The sequence below is a fragment of the Apium graveolens genome, unplaced genomic scaffold, assembly GCF_009905375.1.
Source record: "Apium graveolens cultivar Ventura unplaced genomic scaffold, ASM990537v1 ctg3389, whole genome shotgun sequence".
NCBI lineage: Eukaryota > Viridiplantae > Streptophyta > Magnoliopsida > Apiales > Apiaceae > Apium > Apium graveolens.
In genome coordinates this window covers 97,925-111,142 of record NW_027418082.1, presented here as the reverse complement: position 1 = coordinate 111,142, position 13,218 = coordinate 97,925, and the positions used below count along the sequence as shown (strand labels likewise).

Here is a 13,218-nt window from a genome sequence, read left to right as displayed (position 1 = left end):
ATATGTGAGCCACAACTATATCCCCCTCGCTTTACGATTCCTCGTATGATGATTACTTACGTTCAATATGTTTGCTGCTTTGTTGTCTCGCGGTTCCTTTGAATTTGCCACAGCACCATTGTTATCACAATACACCGTCAAGCTCCTAGGCAAATTAGGTACCACATCTAAGTCCAAAAGGAAGTTCCTGAACCATACAACCTCCTTGGCAGCCTCAGAGGCCGCCACGTACTCGGCCTCCATGGTAGAGTCTGCAATGCATTTCTGCTTTACATCCTCCATATAACGGCTCACCTCCCAAAGTAAAAACATATCCCGAGGTTGATTTCCTCTTATCCCTATCTGATTTGAAATCTGAATCAGTATATCCCAAGGAAATAGATCTGAGGCCTTGTAAATTAACATATACTCCTTAGTCCTTCTCAGGTACTTGAGATAGTTTTACTACGCACCTCCAATGTTTCCTGACCTGGGTTCAACTGATATCTACTACCATGCCTACAGGGAAGCAGATGTCAGGCCTCGTACATAACATAGCATACATTAGCTTCCACATGCGGAAGCATAAGGAACTGCTTTCATGCTCTCTATATCCTTAGGTGTCGAAGGACACTGCTTCTTAGATAGAGCAACTCCATGCTTAAAAGGTAAAAAACATTTCTGAATGTTCTGCATGTTAAAACGAGCTGATACTTCATCAATGTAGGGCTCTTGAGATAAAGCCAACATCCTTTTCTTGCGATCCTTATAAACTTTGATCCCAAGATGTATGACCGCTTCACTAAGTCCTTCATGTCAATTGTTTGAACAACCATGCCTTTACTGATGACAACATCTCAACATTGTTTCCAATGAGTAAAATATCATCTACATATAGTACTAGAAAAACCACTGCATTACCTTCACTTCTCTTATACACGCACGATTCGCTTGGACTTTGATCAAATCCATATGACTGGACTGCCTGATCAAAACGAATATTCCAGTCTCTAGAAGCTTGTTTAAGTCCATAAATAGACCTCTTAGCTTACATACCAGATGCTCTTGGCCTTCCTTAATGAATCCTTTTGGTTGCTGCATATAGATGGTTTCTTCAAGACTTCCATTAAGAAAAGCTGTCTTGACATCCATTTGCCAAATCTCATAATCGAGATGAGCTGCTATAGATAAAAGAATACGGATTACTTAAGCATGACTACCGGTGAAAAGGGTTCCTCATAATCGATACCTTCTTTCTGAGTATACCCTTTCGCAACAAGTCTTGCTTTCCAGGCTTTCAACCTTTTTATCTAATCCCCTCTTTTTCTTGTAGATCCACTTACATCCAATAGGTTTTATACCTTTGGGTGGTTCCACGAGCTCCCAGACCTGATTAGAATACATTGATTCTATCTCAGATTCCATCGCCTTTTGCCAAAGATCTGCATCTTTGTCTTGTACTGCCTCTTCGTATGTACGGGGATCATCATCATGTTCACCAGGGACCAAGTCTGAAGACTCTCCCAAAAACATGAATCTATCAGGCTGTTGAACAACCCTCCCACTACGACGAGGCACTAGTGCGGTATTAGTGACAGGTTGTACATTATGTTGTGGTTGTTCTACTTGTACTACAGCTTCATGGGGTATTATTTGTCCCTCCCAACTAGTTCCTCTAAAACGACACTACTCATGGGTTTGTGATTCATTATATAGTCCTCCTCCAAGAATCTTGCATTGGTGCTAACAATGACATCCTGATTCTTCGGACTATAAAATAATATCCTTTCGTTCCCATGGGGTAGCCTACAAACAACTTTACTTCTGTACGAGATTCTAACTTAGTCGCGTTCTTGTTCAGCACATGTGCTGGACAACCCCATATTTGAATATGTCTTAGACTCGGTTTATCCCCGGTCCACAATTCTAAGGGGGTTTTAGGAACCGACTTAGAAGGTACTAAGTTCAGAAGATAAGCTGTTGTCTCTAAGGCATGTCCCCAAAATGACTTGGGTAAATTCGAATAACTCATCATCGATCTAACACTCTCTAAAAGAGTCTGGTTCCTTCTCTCTGCTACACCGTTCTGCTGGGGTGTGCCTGGTACAGTTAACTGGGATTCTATCTCATTTTCTGATAAATATTCCCTAAATTCTCCAAGCAAGTATTCGCCACCACGATCTGATCGTAGTGACTTGATACTTTTATTAAGTCGCTTCTCCGTTTTAGCTTTGTACTCTTTGAACTTATCAAAGCACTCAGACTTACGGCGCAACAAATAAACGTACCCATATCTAGAATAATCATCAATGAAAGTGACGAAATATTCATAACCACCTCTTGCTTGGATATTCATGGGTCCACATAAATCAGAGTGAACCAATTCTAATACTTGTTTGGCTCTATTCCCTTTGCCTTGAAAGGCCTATTAGTCATTTTACCTTCCAGCAGGATTCACAAATTGGAAATGGCTCCACTGCCAATGAGCTTAAAGGTCCGTCTACTACCAGTCTTTGAATCATCCTCAAGTTATATGACCTAATCTCAAGTGTCAAAGATATGTTTGGTTCAAACTAGAAGGTTCCTTTCTTTTAGTAGAGTTAGAAGATGTGTTGTTCAATTCCCATAAATTGCAGTTACAGTGCAGGTTGACTAGGATTAATTATATACAAATTGTCTTTACAATGTACCAGAACATATAATTCGTTTATTCATCATAATAGAAACATTACGATCCAAACAAACATTATAACCATCCAAGCAAGTTTAGAAACCGAAATTAAATTCCTTCTAAAAGAAGGTACATAAAGACAATTGTTCAAAACCAAAATCCTATCAGAACCAAAAGATAAATGAATAACTCCTACTGTAACTACTGCTACTTTCGTAGCATCTTCCATGAACACGTATATCTCACCATCTCCTAAGCATTCTGGATAGCTAGAACCCCTGCATAGAATTACAAACATGATCAGTGGCTCCTGTATCTACACACCAAGTGCTCGTAGATATAGCCACTATAAATGTTTCCGTAACTAGAGAAAAAGACATACCAGTATTGTTTGTCTTCTTAGGAAGAGGACAATCCTGTTTCCAGTGACCTGACTGTTTTCATCTGAAGCACTTTCCCTTAGGCTTTTTCACACCACCCTGAACTCCCACTGCCTTCACAGCTTTCTGTGTCTGAGCCTTTTCTTCTTCTATTACCTTTCGGCTTAGAGGAAGAACCTTTCTCAGCCACATACACTTGAACACTCTGCCGAAATAATCCTTCAATGTCTGAAGTTTTGTCAGCAGTTCCGCGAGACTATACTGCCTCTTGTTCATGTTGTAATTCAAGCGGAACTGCTCAAAACTCTTGGACAAGCTCATAAGGATAATGTCAATCTGGGTTTCCCCGTCAAGTTCAGCACCAAGGATCTCTATCTCATTTAGATGCGACATCATCTTGAGAACATGATCCCTTACAGGTGTGCCTTCAGCCATCTGAGTGTTCATTAAAGCCTTCATGGCTACTTGCCTAGCAGCCCTATTCTGATCTCCAAAAAGTTCCTTGAGATTAAAGAGCATATCCGAAACAGTGGCCATAGACTGATGCTGATGCTGCAAAACACCCGACATTGCTGCCAGAATGTAACATCGCGACATCTCATCAGCCTTAATCCACCGTTATAATACTATTTCTCATCTTCAGGAGCATCATCAGCAGGTTGTTCAGGCTTGGGTTCATAAGTGCAAAACTTGTACTCCTCAGCAGTCAGCACAATGTCCAAATTTCGTTTCCATTCAATATAGTTAGGTCCGGTAAGTTTGTTATCCTTAAGTATGGTGAATAGTGGATTAAAGCCCATTTTATCCTAAGAATCATGCATAAAAACATCACATAAATAAGTGTGCATTAATTATTAAGATCTAAATTATTAAAATTTAATGCACTAACATCTAAACAATATGTGTGACATGTATACCACCTAATTTTGTTTAAATGTTACTTCGGTCCTATTACTAAACAATATGCCACGTTGGGGTGGACTATATTATTTTTCATAGCTAAGTCTATACCATCATCAAATCTTAAATTATTCGAAATCTATGGAACTTGGTACGCCACGATGGGTGGCGTGTATACCTTCCAATATTCGTAATTTTGCCTTGAATAGAATACTTCAATTCAATATTCATCAATGGTTTGATTTCCAGGTAGTGGAGGAGTCACATTGGTCTCGCTTAAAACCCACACCCTTACAAGTTCGATGAACCCGTTTTTGACAAAATCGCCCCAAATCAGAAATAAAGAAAATCCGTATTTATTCCTTTCAAAATTTATTAATTTAAGAAGTTTGTTCTAGTAATTTCTATAACATTCTAGACACCATAAATTACATGCCACGATGGGTGACGTATATATAATTTATATTCGTCTTTATGTTAAATTACCTACAACCAATAATGGAGACCATGGGATTTAATTTCATATTAATTCCTCTCCCACTTAGAATTTTTTTTATTAAAATTGAGGAATTTTAAAATTAAATGGGGCCCTATGTTGTTATAATTATGTCTAATCATGCATTCAAAATACACACATAATTTTAGCAACATATAACATTTAATTAAAGCAATAAATAAATTTTATGTCCATGTCATCCTAATTAAGTTAAACATGCAATTTTAAAAGAATTACACACATAATTAACGACACACATAATCAATAAATTAAAGCAATAATTAAAATTTAAAGGAAAAAATTAAAATAAATTTTCCACTATTATGGCCCTTGAAAAAAAAATCCAGCTCTCAAAAAAAATCTGCCCCAAGCGCGCCCCGACGCCCCCAGCAGCCCCAGCAGCCCCAGCAGCCCCAGCAGTCCCAGCAGCAGCCCCAGCAGTCCCAGCTGCCGCAGCGGCCCCAGCAGCCCCAGCTGCCGCAGCGGCCGCAGCGCGCGCGCGCCTGTTGCTTTTCTGTGAGTTTTGTTTTGATTTTGTTCGATCCAAATATCAACAGCAGCCCCTTGTAATCGCACAGCGGAACAAAAAACTACCGGAATTGATTTCTGATCGCACATAACTTGTTACAAAATACCCGGAACAATTACAAAAAAAATAGATCTAATACAAAACTAATTTTGTAAAATCTATTCTAACACGATCAACCCTCGTGTAAATTACAACCATGATTAAACCACGTGGAAACCAAAACAAAAATTAATCACGATTAAACCACGTGGGATCCAAACACATAATTAAAATATACATGGCCATAATAGGGGATTAACAACCTGCATCAAAAACAATACAAGCAAAACACTATATACACGCATATATAATTACGACATGGACATTATATCATAAAACGTAGAATCCATTACCAGGCTCTGATACCAATTGTTGGGAACCACGGACTTAGGGTGTTACTACGTTTTACGATAAAGATTACGAAAAGAGGATTACCTTGTTAATGGTTGATTCCACGCTCTTCTATTGTATTCCCAAATTTCCTTGAGCGAAGTGTGGCCTCCGTCTTCTCAAGTTATCCTCTCTTCTTGCTCCTTGGTGGCTACAATATGTTTTCACACAATTCCAAGCAAGAAGAGAATAAGAATATATATAGGCTACAATAGGGACCATGGATAATTAGGTTGAGCCTTCTAATTACATCTTGAGCCTAGCCCAATATAATTAAATATTAATTCAATCCACTAAAGAATTAATATTTGCACTACCTTTCCTAATACCGTAATTTAATTAATTCGGTTCCAATATTATTTGCTTATTAAATTCCCCATATTTAAAATATCATATGTCCATTAATTAAATAAATTACTGATAATTTATTTAATTAATATCTTTTATCCTTGATCATCCACTCAACCTTTATTTAATTATGCCAGAATAAATTCCACCTGCAGGGTTTCACATAATTAAATCTTTTTGAGCTTTCAAGGGGACATCATTAACCCGAATATTATCAGGACATGGATTCCTTCAATAAATAATATCCACCATGTATATAATTCCATCACCCAAAATATAATGATATAATTCAAAAGAATTATTTCATATATAAATCAAAGCATGTAAATAATATACACGTGTCAATTACTATTTCCGGATTAAGAACCTAAGCATTAATAATAACATAGAATCTTAGTTCTCCTTTTTAATCAGTATTAAGGGAAAAATTCTAAATTTGATCCTGTTCAATATACACAAAGTATACTAGTATTATTTATTAGTCAATATAAACTAATCTAAATAATACTACAGCCATACCAGTGGATTGTCCAACATCACCTGTGCTGTGAACCTTATTATATTATATAACCGTATTTAACAATCTAATATTCTGTATCCCATTTGATATTAGATTGTTCACAATATATAATATTAGACAACATGTAAACATTCAAATGATTTTCAAATAAACTGGCCAGAAATAAATGTACATACTTCAAATAAATATTTTCAGTATACACTAACAGTTAGCACATGGTTTTTTCTTCTCATGGTATTTTTCAACCAACTCAGATGCATTCCTGAAAGATTTCAACTTAACTTCATTATTTTCAATCTTTTCTCTTAACATAGCTTCAATCTCTTTGGCACACTTAAGCTTGTTTTTCAAATACTCAATTTTTTGCTTGACTGACTCAAGCTCCACAAGCAGTAGATCCATCTTTTGCTTTTCACTCTCCAGATTCTCATTTTCTTTTGTTAGCCTTATGACTTCGTCAGTAGTAGCAACTAAGCTTAATGTGTATATGGAACATCTCTACACTCATCTTTTCCACAGTCTCCTTATATTGACTAGCATTTAAATCAATGGTGGTTACAGTTGGTACCTTTGATTTTGAAGTAGATGCTTCTCCATGCTCAAAAGCTATTAGTGCATATTTTCCAACTTCTTCATCCTCATCATCAGCATCATTGTCATCTCAACTCTTTCCATCTGTAATATAAGCTTTTCCAGACTACTTCTTCAAGAGAGCTTCATACTTTGCTTCTAGTTCAAGATATGCCTTATCTTTGTTACCTTTTTATGATTTCTGCATTCAGTAGCAAAGTGACCCAACTCATCACAGTTGAAGCACCTCATCTTTGATCTGTCCATAGATCATGTTTTGTAGCCACCTTTGCTAACTGAATTGTGCTAAATTTTTAGTTTCCAATTGTTGTTGTTGGAGGATTGTCCTTTGCCTTTAAAAAACCTTGGCTTTTTGACTCTTATATTGGAGAACTTTCTACTCAAGTAAGCCATGGATTGGTACATTTCATCTAGCTCATCCAAGGTATAATATTCATCTTCCTCCAGTTCCAACACAACTTGTTTCTGAGATCCCTTGCTCTTCTGTTATATAGCTTGAACAACTGAAACTTAATCATCTTGCTCATTTTCAATTTATTCTCTGTCATTTACAATTAAAGAACTTGAACCATCAACAATAAGACCATGGTGTGCTTTCAATGATTTTCTTTGCATTATTTCAAGTTCATAATTTTTCAAGATTCCATATAGAACTTCCAAAGTTATTCTGCTCAAATCTCTTCCTTCTCTAATGACTGATATTTTCTGTTCAAGATGTTCAGGAATGGCTAGCAGAAACTTTAGGTTAACCTCCTCAGCCTCATAATATTTATCATGTAGCTGCAAGTCATTTATCAATTTATTGAATCTTTCAAAAACTTCAGTGATTCCTTCTTTTGGTTTAGTCATAAACCCCTCATACTGAGAAACAAGAATCCTCCTTTGGTTTGATTTAACCTCCTATGTTCCTTCACACACGATCTCTATTTTCTCCCAGATTTGTTTCGATGTGTCATAGTTGACAATATTATTGTACATTACATTATCAAGTGACTCTATCAGAATCAGCTGCAAGCCACTATCTAGAGAAACTTTTTCATTTTCAGGTTTAGTATATTCTGAAGGAACTTTAGGGGCATAATGTGCTGGAATCACCATGTCTCCATCTGTAGATTTCTCAACTCTTACCATGGGAGTGAAAGGCCCATTCTTGAGCATCTGAATGTATAATGGATTGGCCATCCTGATAAACAATAACATTTTCTTCTTCCATAATGTATAGTTAGATCTGTCAAAGGTGGGGATCTTGATATTTCTTAGCTTCTGTGTGTTCAATATTCCAAGATCTTTAATCTATTTGCTTTCAAATTTTGCTCTACCACTTATTGGGTAATGAATATAACACAGAGGGGGTGAATGTGTTTTAGATAATTTTAATGGCTTTTTGAACTTTTTTTTTTTTTTTGCTAAATTATGTGTATATCAAAAAACCAGGAACCAGCAGGGATTAACCCTATGCTCTATGACAGGCCATAGAGGGAGAGCTATCTATAGCCAATCTCAGAAAAATATTGGAGATAGAAAGCCAAAAACTACAAGGAAATACAGGAAATACAAGAATGTAAATCTGGCCTATTACAAGCTAATTTACTGAACCAAGCAGAAGTACTAAGCCTAGCAACAAAATCAATCAATATCCCATGCAGGAGTTTCCTTGGACCAAACACTCCTTTGTTGTGAGCACGGGAGTTGCGTTCCCTCCAGATATGATAGCAATAAATCTGGACCAAGCAAAGAGCAAGTAAACCCCGGTAATTGTCCTGAAAATCCGCCAGATGAGTGAGCAAAGATAACCAAGTATCTCCAACAATGACCATGTCGAGTCTGCCTAGAAGCCTGGATAAGACCCACCTGCTATAAGTACAATGAACAAATAAATGTGAATCTGTCTCCCTACCACTAATACAAAGGAAGCATTGTTGGGAATCTACAAGACCAAATCTATACAATCTTGACAATGTATTGAGTCTGCCATGACAAAGCAGCCATTGGTGATGAGCATATCTAGTGACACGAAGACGGTGCCAAACAGCTTTGAACCAAGGCACTGCATCTCCCCTACTTCTGATAGAATTCCATATATGCCAAGTCCTGATTTTAGTTGCAGCAGTACCATCCCATAGAAGAGTATCCACCCCATTAGAGTTTATAGTTGGGTAATCAAAGGTTTGAAGCCAGTGAACTAGCAAGGGGTCCAAATGGTGGTACCTGGGGTTGGGACTCGGGAGCCTCCAAGAACCATTATGGATAATACTACTCAATGAAGCATTGCGATGTAATCCACATTGTGAAATGATAGGAGAGGTGGTAGTTTCAGCCAAACAAGTACCTCCCCACCATGGGTCGAACCACAAAGAAATATCAGCTCCAGAACCGATAGAGTAAGTAAGAAATTGAAGAGCAACTACACGAAGTTTCAGAACCTTCCTCCAAATCCAAGAACAGTCTGTAGGAATTGTTAGTGTCCAGAATTATCTGTGCTTTAACACTGTGGCATGCACCCATCGAGGCCAAAGGGAGCTAGACTTAGTTACCACCTTAACCAGATGGTGAATAACCTGGGCTCTGTTCCAATCTGCCATATTTTTAAGTCCCAGACCTCCTTCCTCTCTTGGAAGGCAGATGACATTCCAGGCTACTTTGGCTCCGCCCTTACTGTTAATATTACCTTTCCACAAAAATCTAGTGAGCAAAGACTGAATGGTGGCATGAATTGAAGCAGGGAGCAGAAAGTGATTACACCAAAAAGCTTCGATTGCATGAACGATTGACTTGATAAGCAGAACTCTACCTGCAAGGGAGAGTAAGAGAGTAGCCCAGGAGTGCAATCTAGAGGTAATTTTCTCAACCAAAGGCATACAATCATTCACACTCAGCTGAGAAGAAATGAGAGGTACTCCGAGGAACTTGACAGGGAGGGTACCACGTGGAATAGACAGGGTGTCAAACCAACTTGAAAATTCAGCATCACAGTTGCATAAGAAACTGGTACTTTTATTAATGCTTGGAGCCAACCCACTCCAACCCGAGAAAGTCTTGATTGAGTCCATAATGTGCTGAACAGATTGCTTTGAACCACGAGAGAACACCAGGACATCATCAGCAAAAAATAAATGGGTTAGTCTGAGCTCTTTGCAACGCCAATGGTACTTGAAGCCCTCAGGAGTGTTGTTGAGAGTGCAAGAAAGAATGTTCATACATAATGCAAAAATATAAGGAGACATGGGGTCCCCTTGTCGAAGTCCCTTGGTGCCTTTGAAATAGCCATGAATAATCCCATTTAATTTGACAGAGAATCTAGTGGAACAAATACAGGCCCTGATCCAACCGATCATGATATCTGGAAATTTCATTTTCTTCAAGACAGCTAGAATAAAGCTCCAATGGATGGAGTCGAAAGCCTTATGCAGATCAATTTTGAGGGCACACTTGGGCACTCCTGTCTCCCTTTCATATCCTCTAAACAGTTCTTGAGCCATGAGAATGTTATCAGAAATTGATCTACCCGGGATGAAAGCAGATTGTGAAATGTCTACTAAAGCAGGCATAATTTTCTTGAGTCTTATAGCTATGATCTTCGAAACACATTTATATAGAACAGTGCATAAAGATATTGGCCTAAAGTCTTGCATTTGGTTGGGGCTACCCCTTTGGGAATCAGAGCAATAAACGTTGAATTTATACCTGAAGGCATCAACCCATGCTCGAAGAAATATCGAACAGCAGCACAGAAACTAGCACCAGTGTTGTGCCAAGTAGCAAGAAAAAATTCTACGTTAACCCCATCAGGCCCAGGGGCTTTGTTCTTTTTCATTTTTTTGATGATGTCAAAAATATGATTGTCAGTCACTGGAGCTACCAGGAAGTTAGATTGCTCAGCACTCACTTCTTTGCAGTTGACCATGGAGAGATCAACATTAATACCAGGACTAGCAGGAGTGCCCAATAGCTGAGAGAAGTAATTCACAGCAACAGATGCACAAGAGGCCTGACCATGAACAAAGTTACCATCAGTGTCTTGAAGAGTCAGGATTTTATTTCGGTTCCAATTTACCTTACACTGTTGATGAAAAAAGGAGTTGTTGCTGTCCCCAAGATGTAACCATCTAACCCTGGCCTTTTGAAGTAAGAAGGATTCTTCTTGGGCCAAAGCCAGGTTAAGTTTAGAAACTAAATCTTGCTCTTCAATGATCTTGGACTGGTCTACTGTGGAGCCAAAAAGATGCCTGAAATTCTTCAAGGCTGACACGGGCATGATGCACATTACTAAGAATGTTGCCATGGTCCTTATTGAGCTTTCGAAGTAGCAATTTAGTGTGTTTAAGCTTTGCATTAAACTGAGCTATAGGAGAACCAATACAGTGAATAGACCAAGCTGAAGAAACTATGTCCAAGAAACCAGGGATATCAATCATAAAGTTAAAGAATTGAAAGGGCTTACCAAACTTATTAAGCTGCATAGGCTCCTCAAACAGCAGAGGATTATGGTCCATAATGCCTCGATTCTTGACAAAAACACTGCCCTCGGTGAAGACATTAAACCAAGTAGAGTTTGCAACCATTCTATCCAGCCGCTTAAACACCGGATCCTGAAGCCTTTTATTAGTCCAAGTATAAGTGTCACCAACTGTACGTAAGGGCTCTAAACCACAATTATTCAAACAATCCTTAAAACACTGCATTTCAGGTGTCCAATGCTCACGACCTCCAACAACTTCACTCAGACTAGTAATGCAGTTGAAATCACCAAGGAAAGCCCAAGGTAAAGGACTGGAGCAATTAGAACTGATATATTCCCAAAGTGGCACACGATCTATAGCATCATTGAAGGCATAGACAAACGTTACAATAAAATGGAGATTTTTCTCAATGAACCTAGCATTACAAGTTATGAATTGAGAAGATTTTGAAAGCAAAGAAATCTCCCAAACATTAGGATTCCATCCAACCCAAATTCTACCATTATAATGGTGATCATAATTGAATAACCATTGCCAATTTTTGTTGATTTTCTTCGAGATGCTCAAAGCATTGGAGACTTTAACCTTAGTTTCTAAAATTCCCATAAGATCAATATTATTAACAGAAATAAATTGTTGGAGCTCTTTCTGATGTGGGGATTTATTAATGCCCCTAACATTCCATGCTGCGAAGTTCATTGCAAACGCCTAAGACTAATTGGCTGAGCAGCCAATTTTGGACTTTTTTTATGAGCCGGGCTTTTCCTGTTGACAACCAAAGTAAAACCATCTTCGTCAACCAAGTCATGTTTGGACGCTTTGAGAGCAATCACAACAGGGTGGGTTAGAGGCTTAGCTGCAGGCGCAGCGAGTGCTGCAGGCGCTGGGGCTGCTGCAGGCAATGCTGACAAAGGTTGCACACGAGTTGCATCTTGGCTGCGGCCCCGCCGTCTTTTCTGACCAGGAGATTTTACTGCAACCGCCTGAATAACAGGCTCTACAGGCTCCACTATATGATCCATCGTGTCTGAATTATTAGCAATATCAACTGTGACATTTTCCTGAGTATTTACCAAATTAACTGAAGCATCCTGATTATGCACCAGCTGTTCTGAATCATCGTCCAAATCTTTATTTCCCACATCTTTGTCAAAATCCTCTAGATCATCCAAAGTTTGATCCTCATCAAGAACCAAGTCACATCCCAGAAATTCACCAAAAATCACTGGAGGTACATCAGAATCTTTATCTTCCTTAGCCTGGTTTGCAGTTGCTTGAATTGTTTTTTTGCCATTTAAGTTGTTCTTTGCAGCCTTGGAAACTCTAGGATTAATCCCTCCAGGTCTGTTTCTGGGTGCTGGCTTAACTGCATCAGGATTATGGATGCATCTAGAATAGGAGTGCCCAAAGGCACAACAATGACTACAGGAGTAAGGTAATTGCGGGTATATAACAGATACTTTCACTAATTCTTCATTCCCACATTCATCTAAAACAGGGGCCCAAATAAAATCAGGACGAGGACTAGAATATTTTAGTAATACCTGGACAGAGGCGTATTTTGTTGGCTCAAATTTTGCTGTGAATTCATCAAATTTCAGTGGCACTCCAACAGCTTTAGCCAGAAAAGTAAGACCTTCTCTTGACCAGTAAGAATGAGGAACCTCTTCAAACTTAATCCAGCAAGGGACAGTCTCGATAACATTCTTTTTAAACTTATTTGCTTCCATCCAAGGTGCCAAATACAACGTTCGACCACCAATTTGAACCGAGTTTAATGCCAGAATATCATCCTTTTCTTTGACCGAGGCAAATTTAAAAGTAAAGTAACCTTTAGAACTGTAAAACACCCTTAATAATCCTTTGTTCTTCCATAATCTGAAAGCAAAATCTCGAACATACTTAAAGTCGAAGA

At 38.4% G+C, this 13,218-nt stretch overlaps 1 protein-coding gene across 1 annotated transcript; it reads right to left on the bottom strand.

The window, feature by feature from the left end:
• Positions 1–8,375: 8,375 nt before the first annotated feature.
• LOC141701135 (uncharacterized) lies at positions 8,376–12,002 on the bottom strand. The gene is made up of 4 exons (XM_074504795.1): positions 11,070–12,002; positions 10,528–10,831; positions 9,378–10,411; positions 8,376–9,266 (listed from the first exon to the last, which is right to left on the bottom strand). The coding sequence occupies exons 1-4, from the start codon at positions 12,000–12,002 to the stop codon at positions 8,376–8,378; spliced, it is 3,162 nt and encodes a 1,053-aa protein (XP_074360896.1).
• Positions 12,003–13,218: the final 1,216 nt, after the last annotated feature.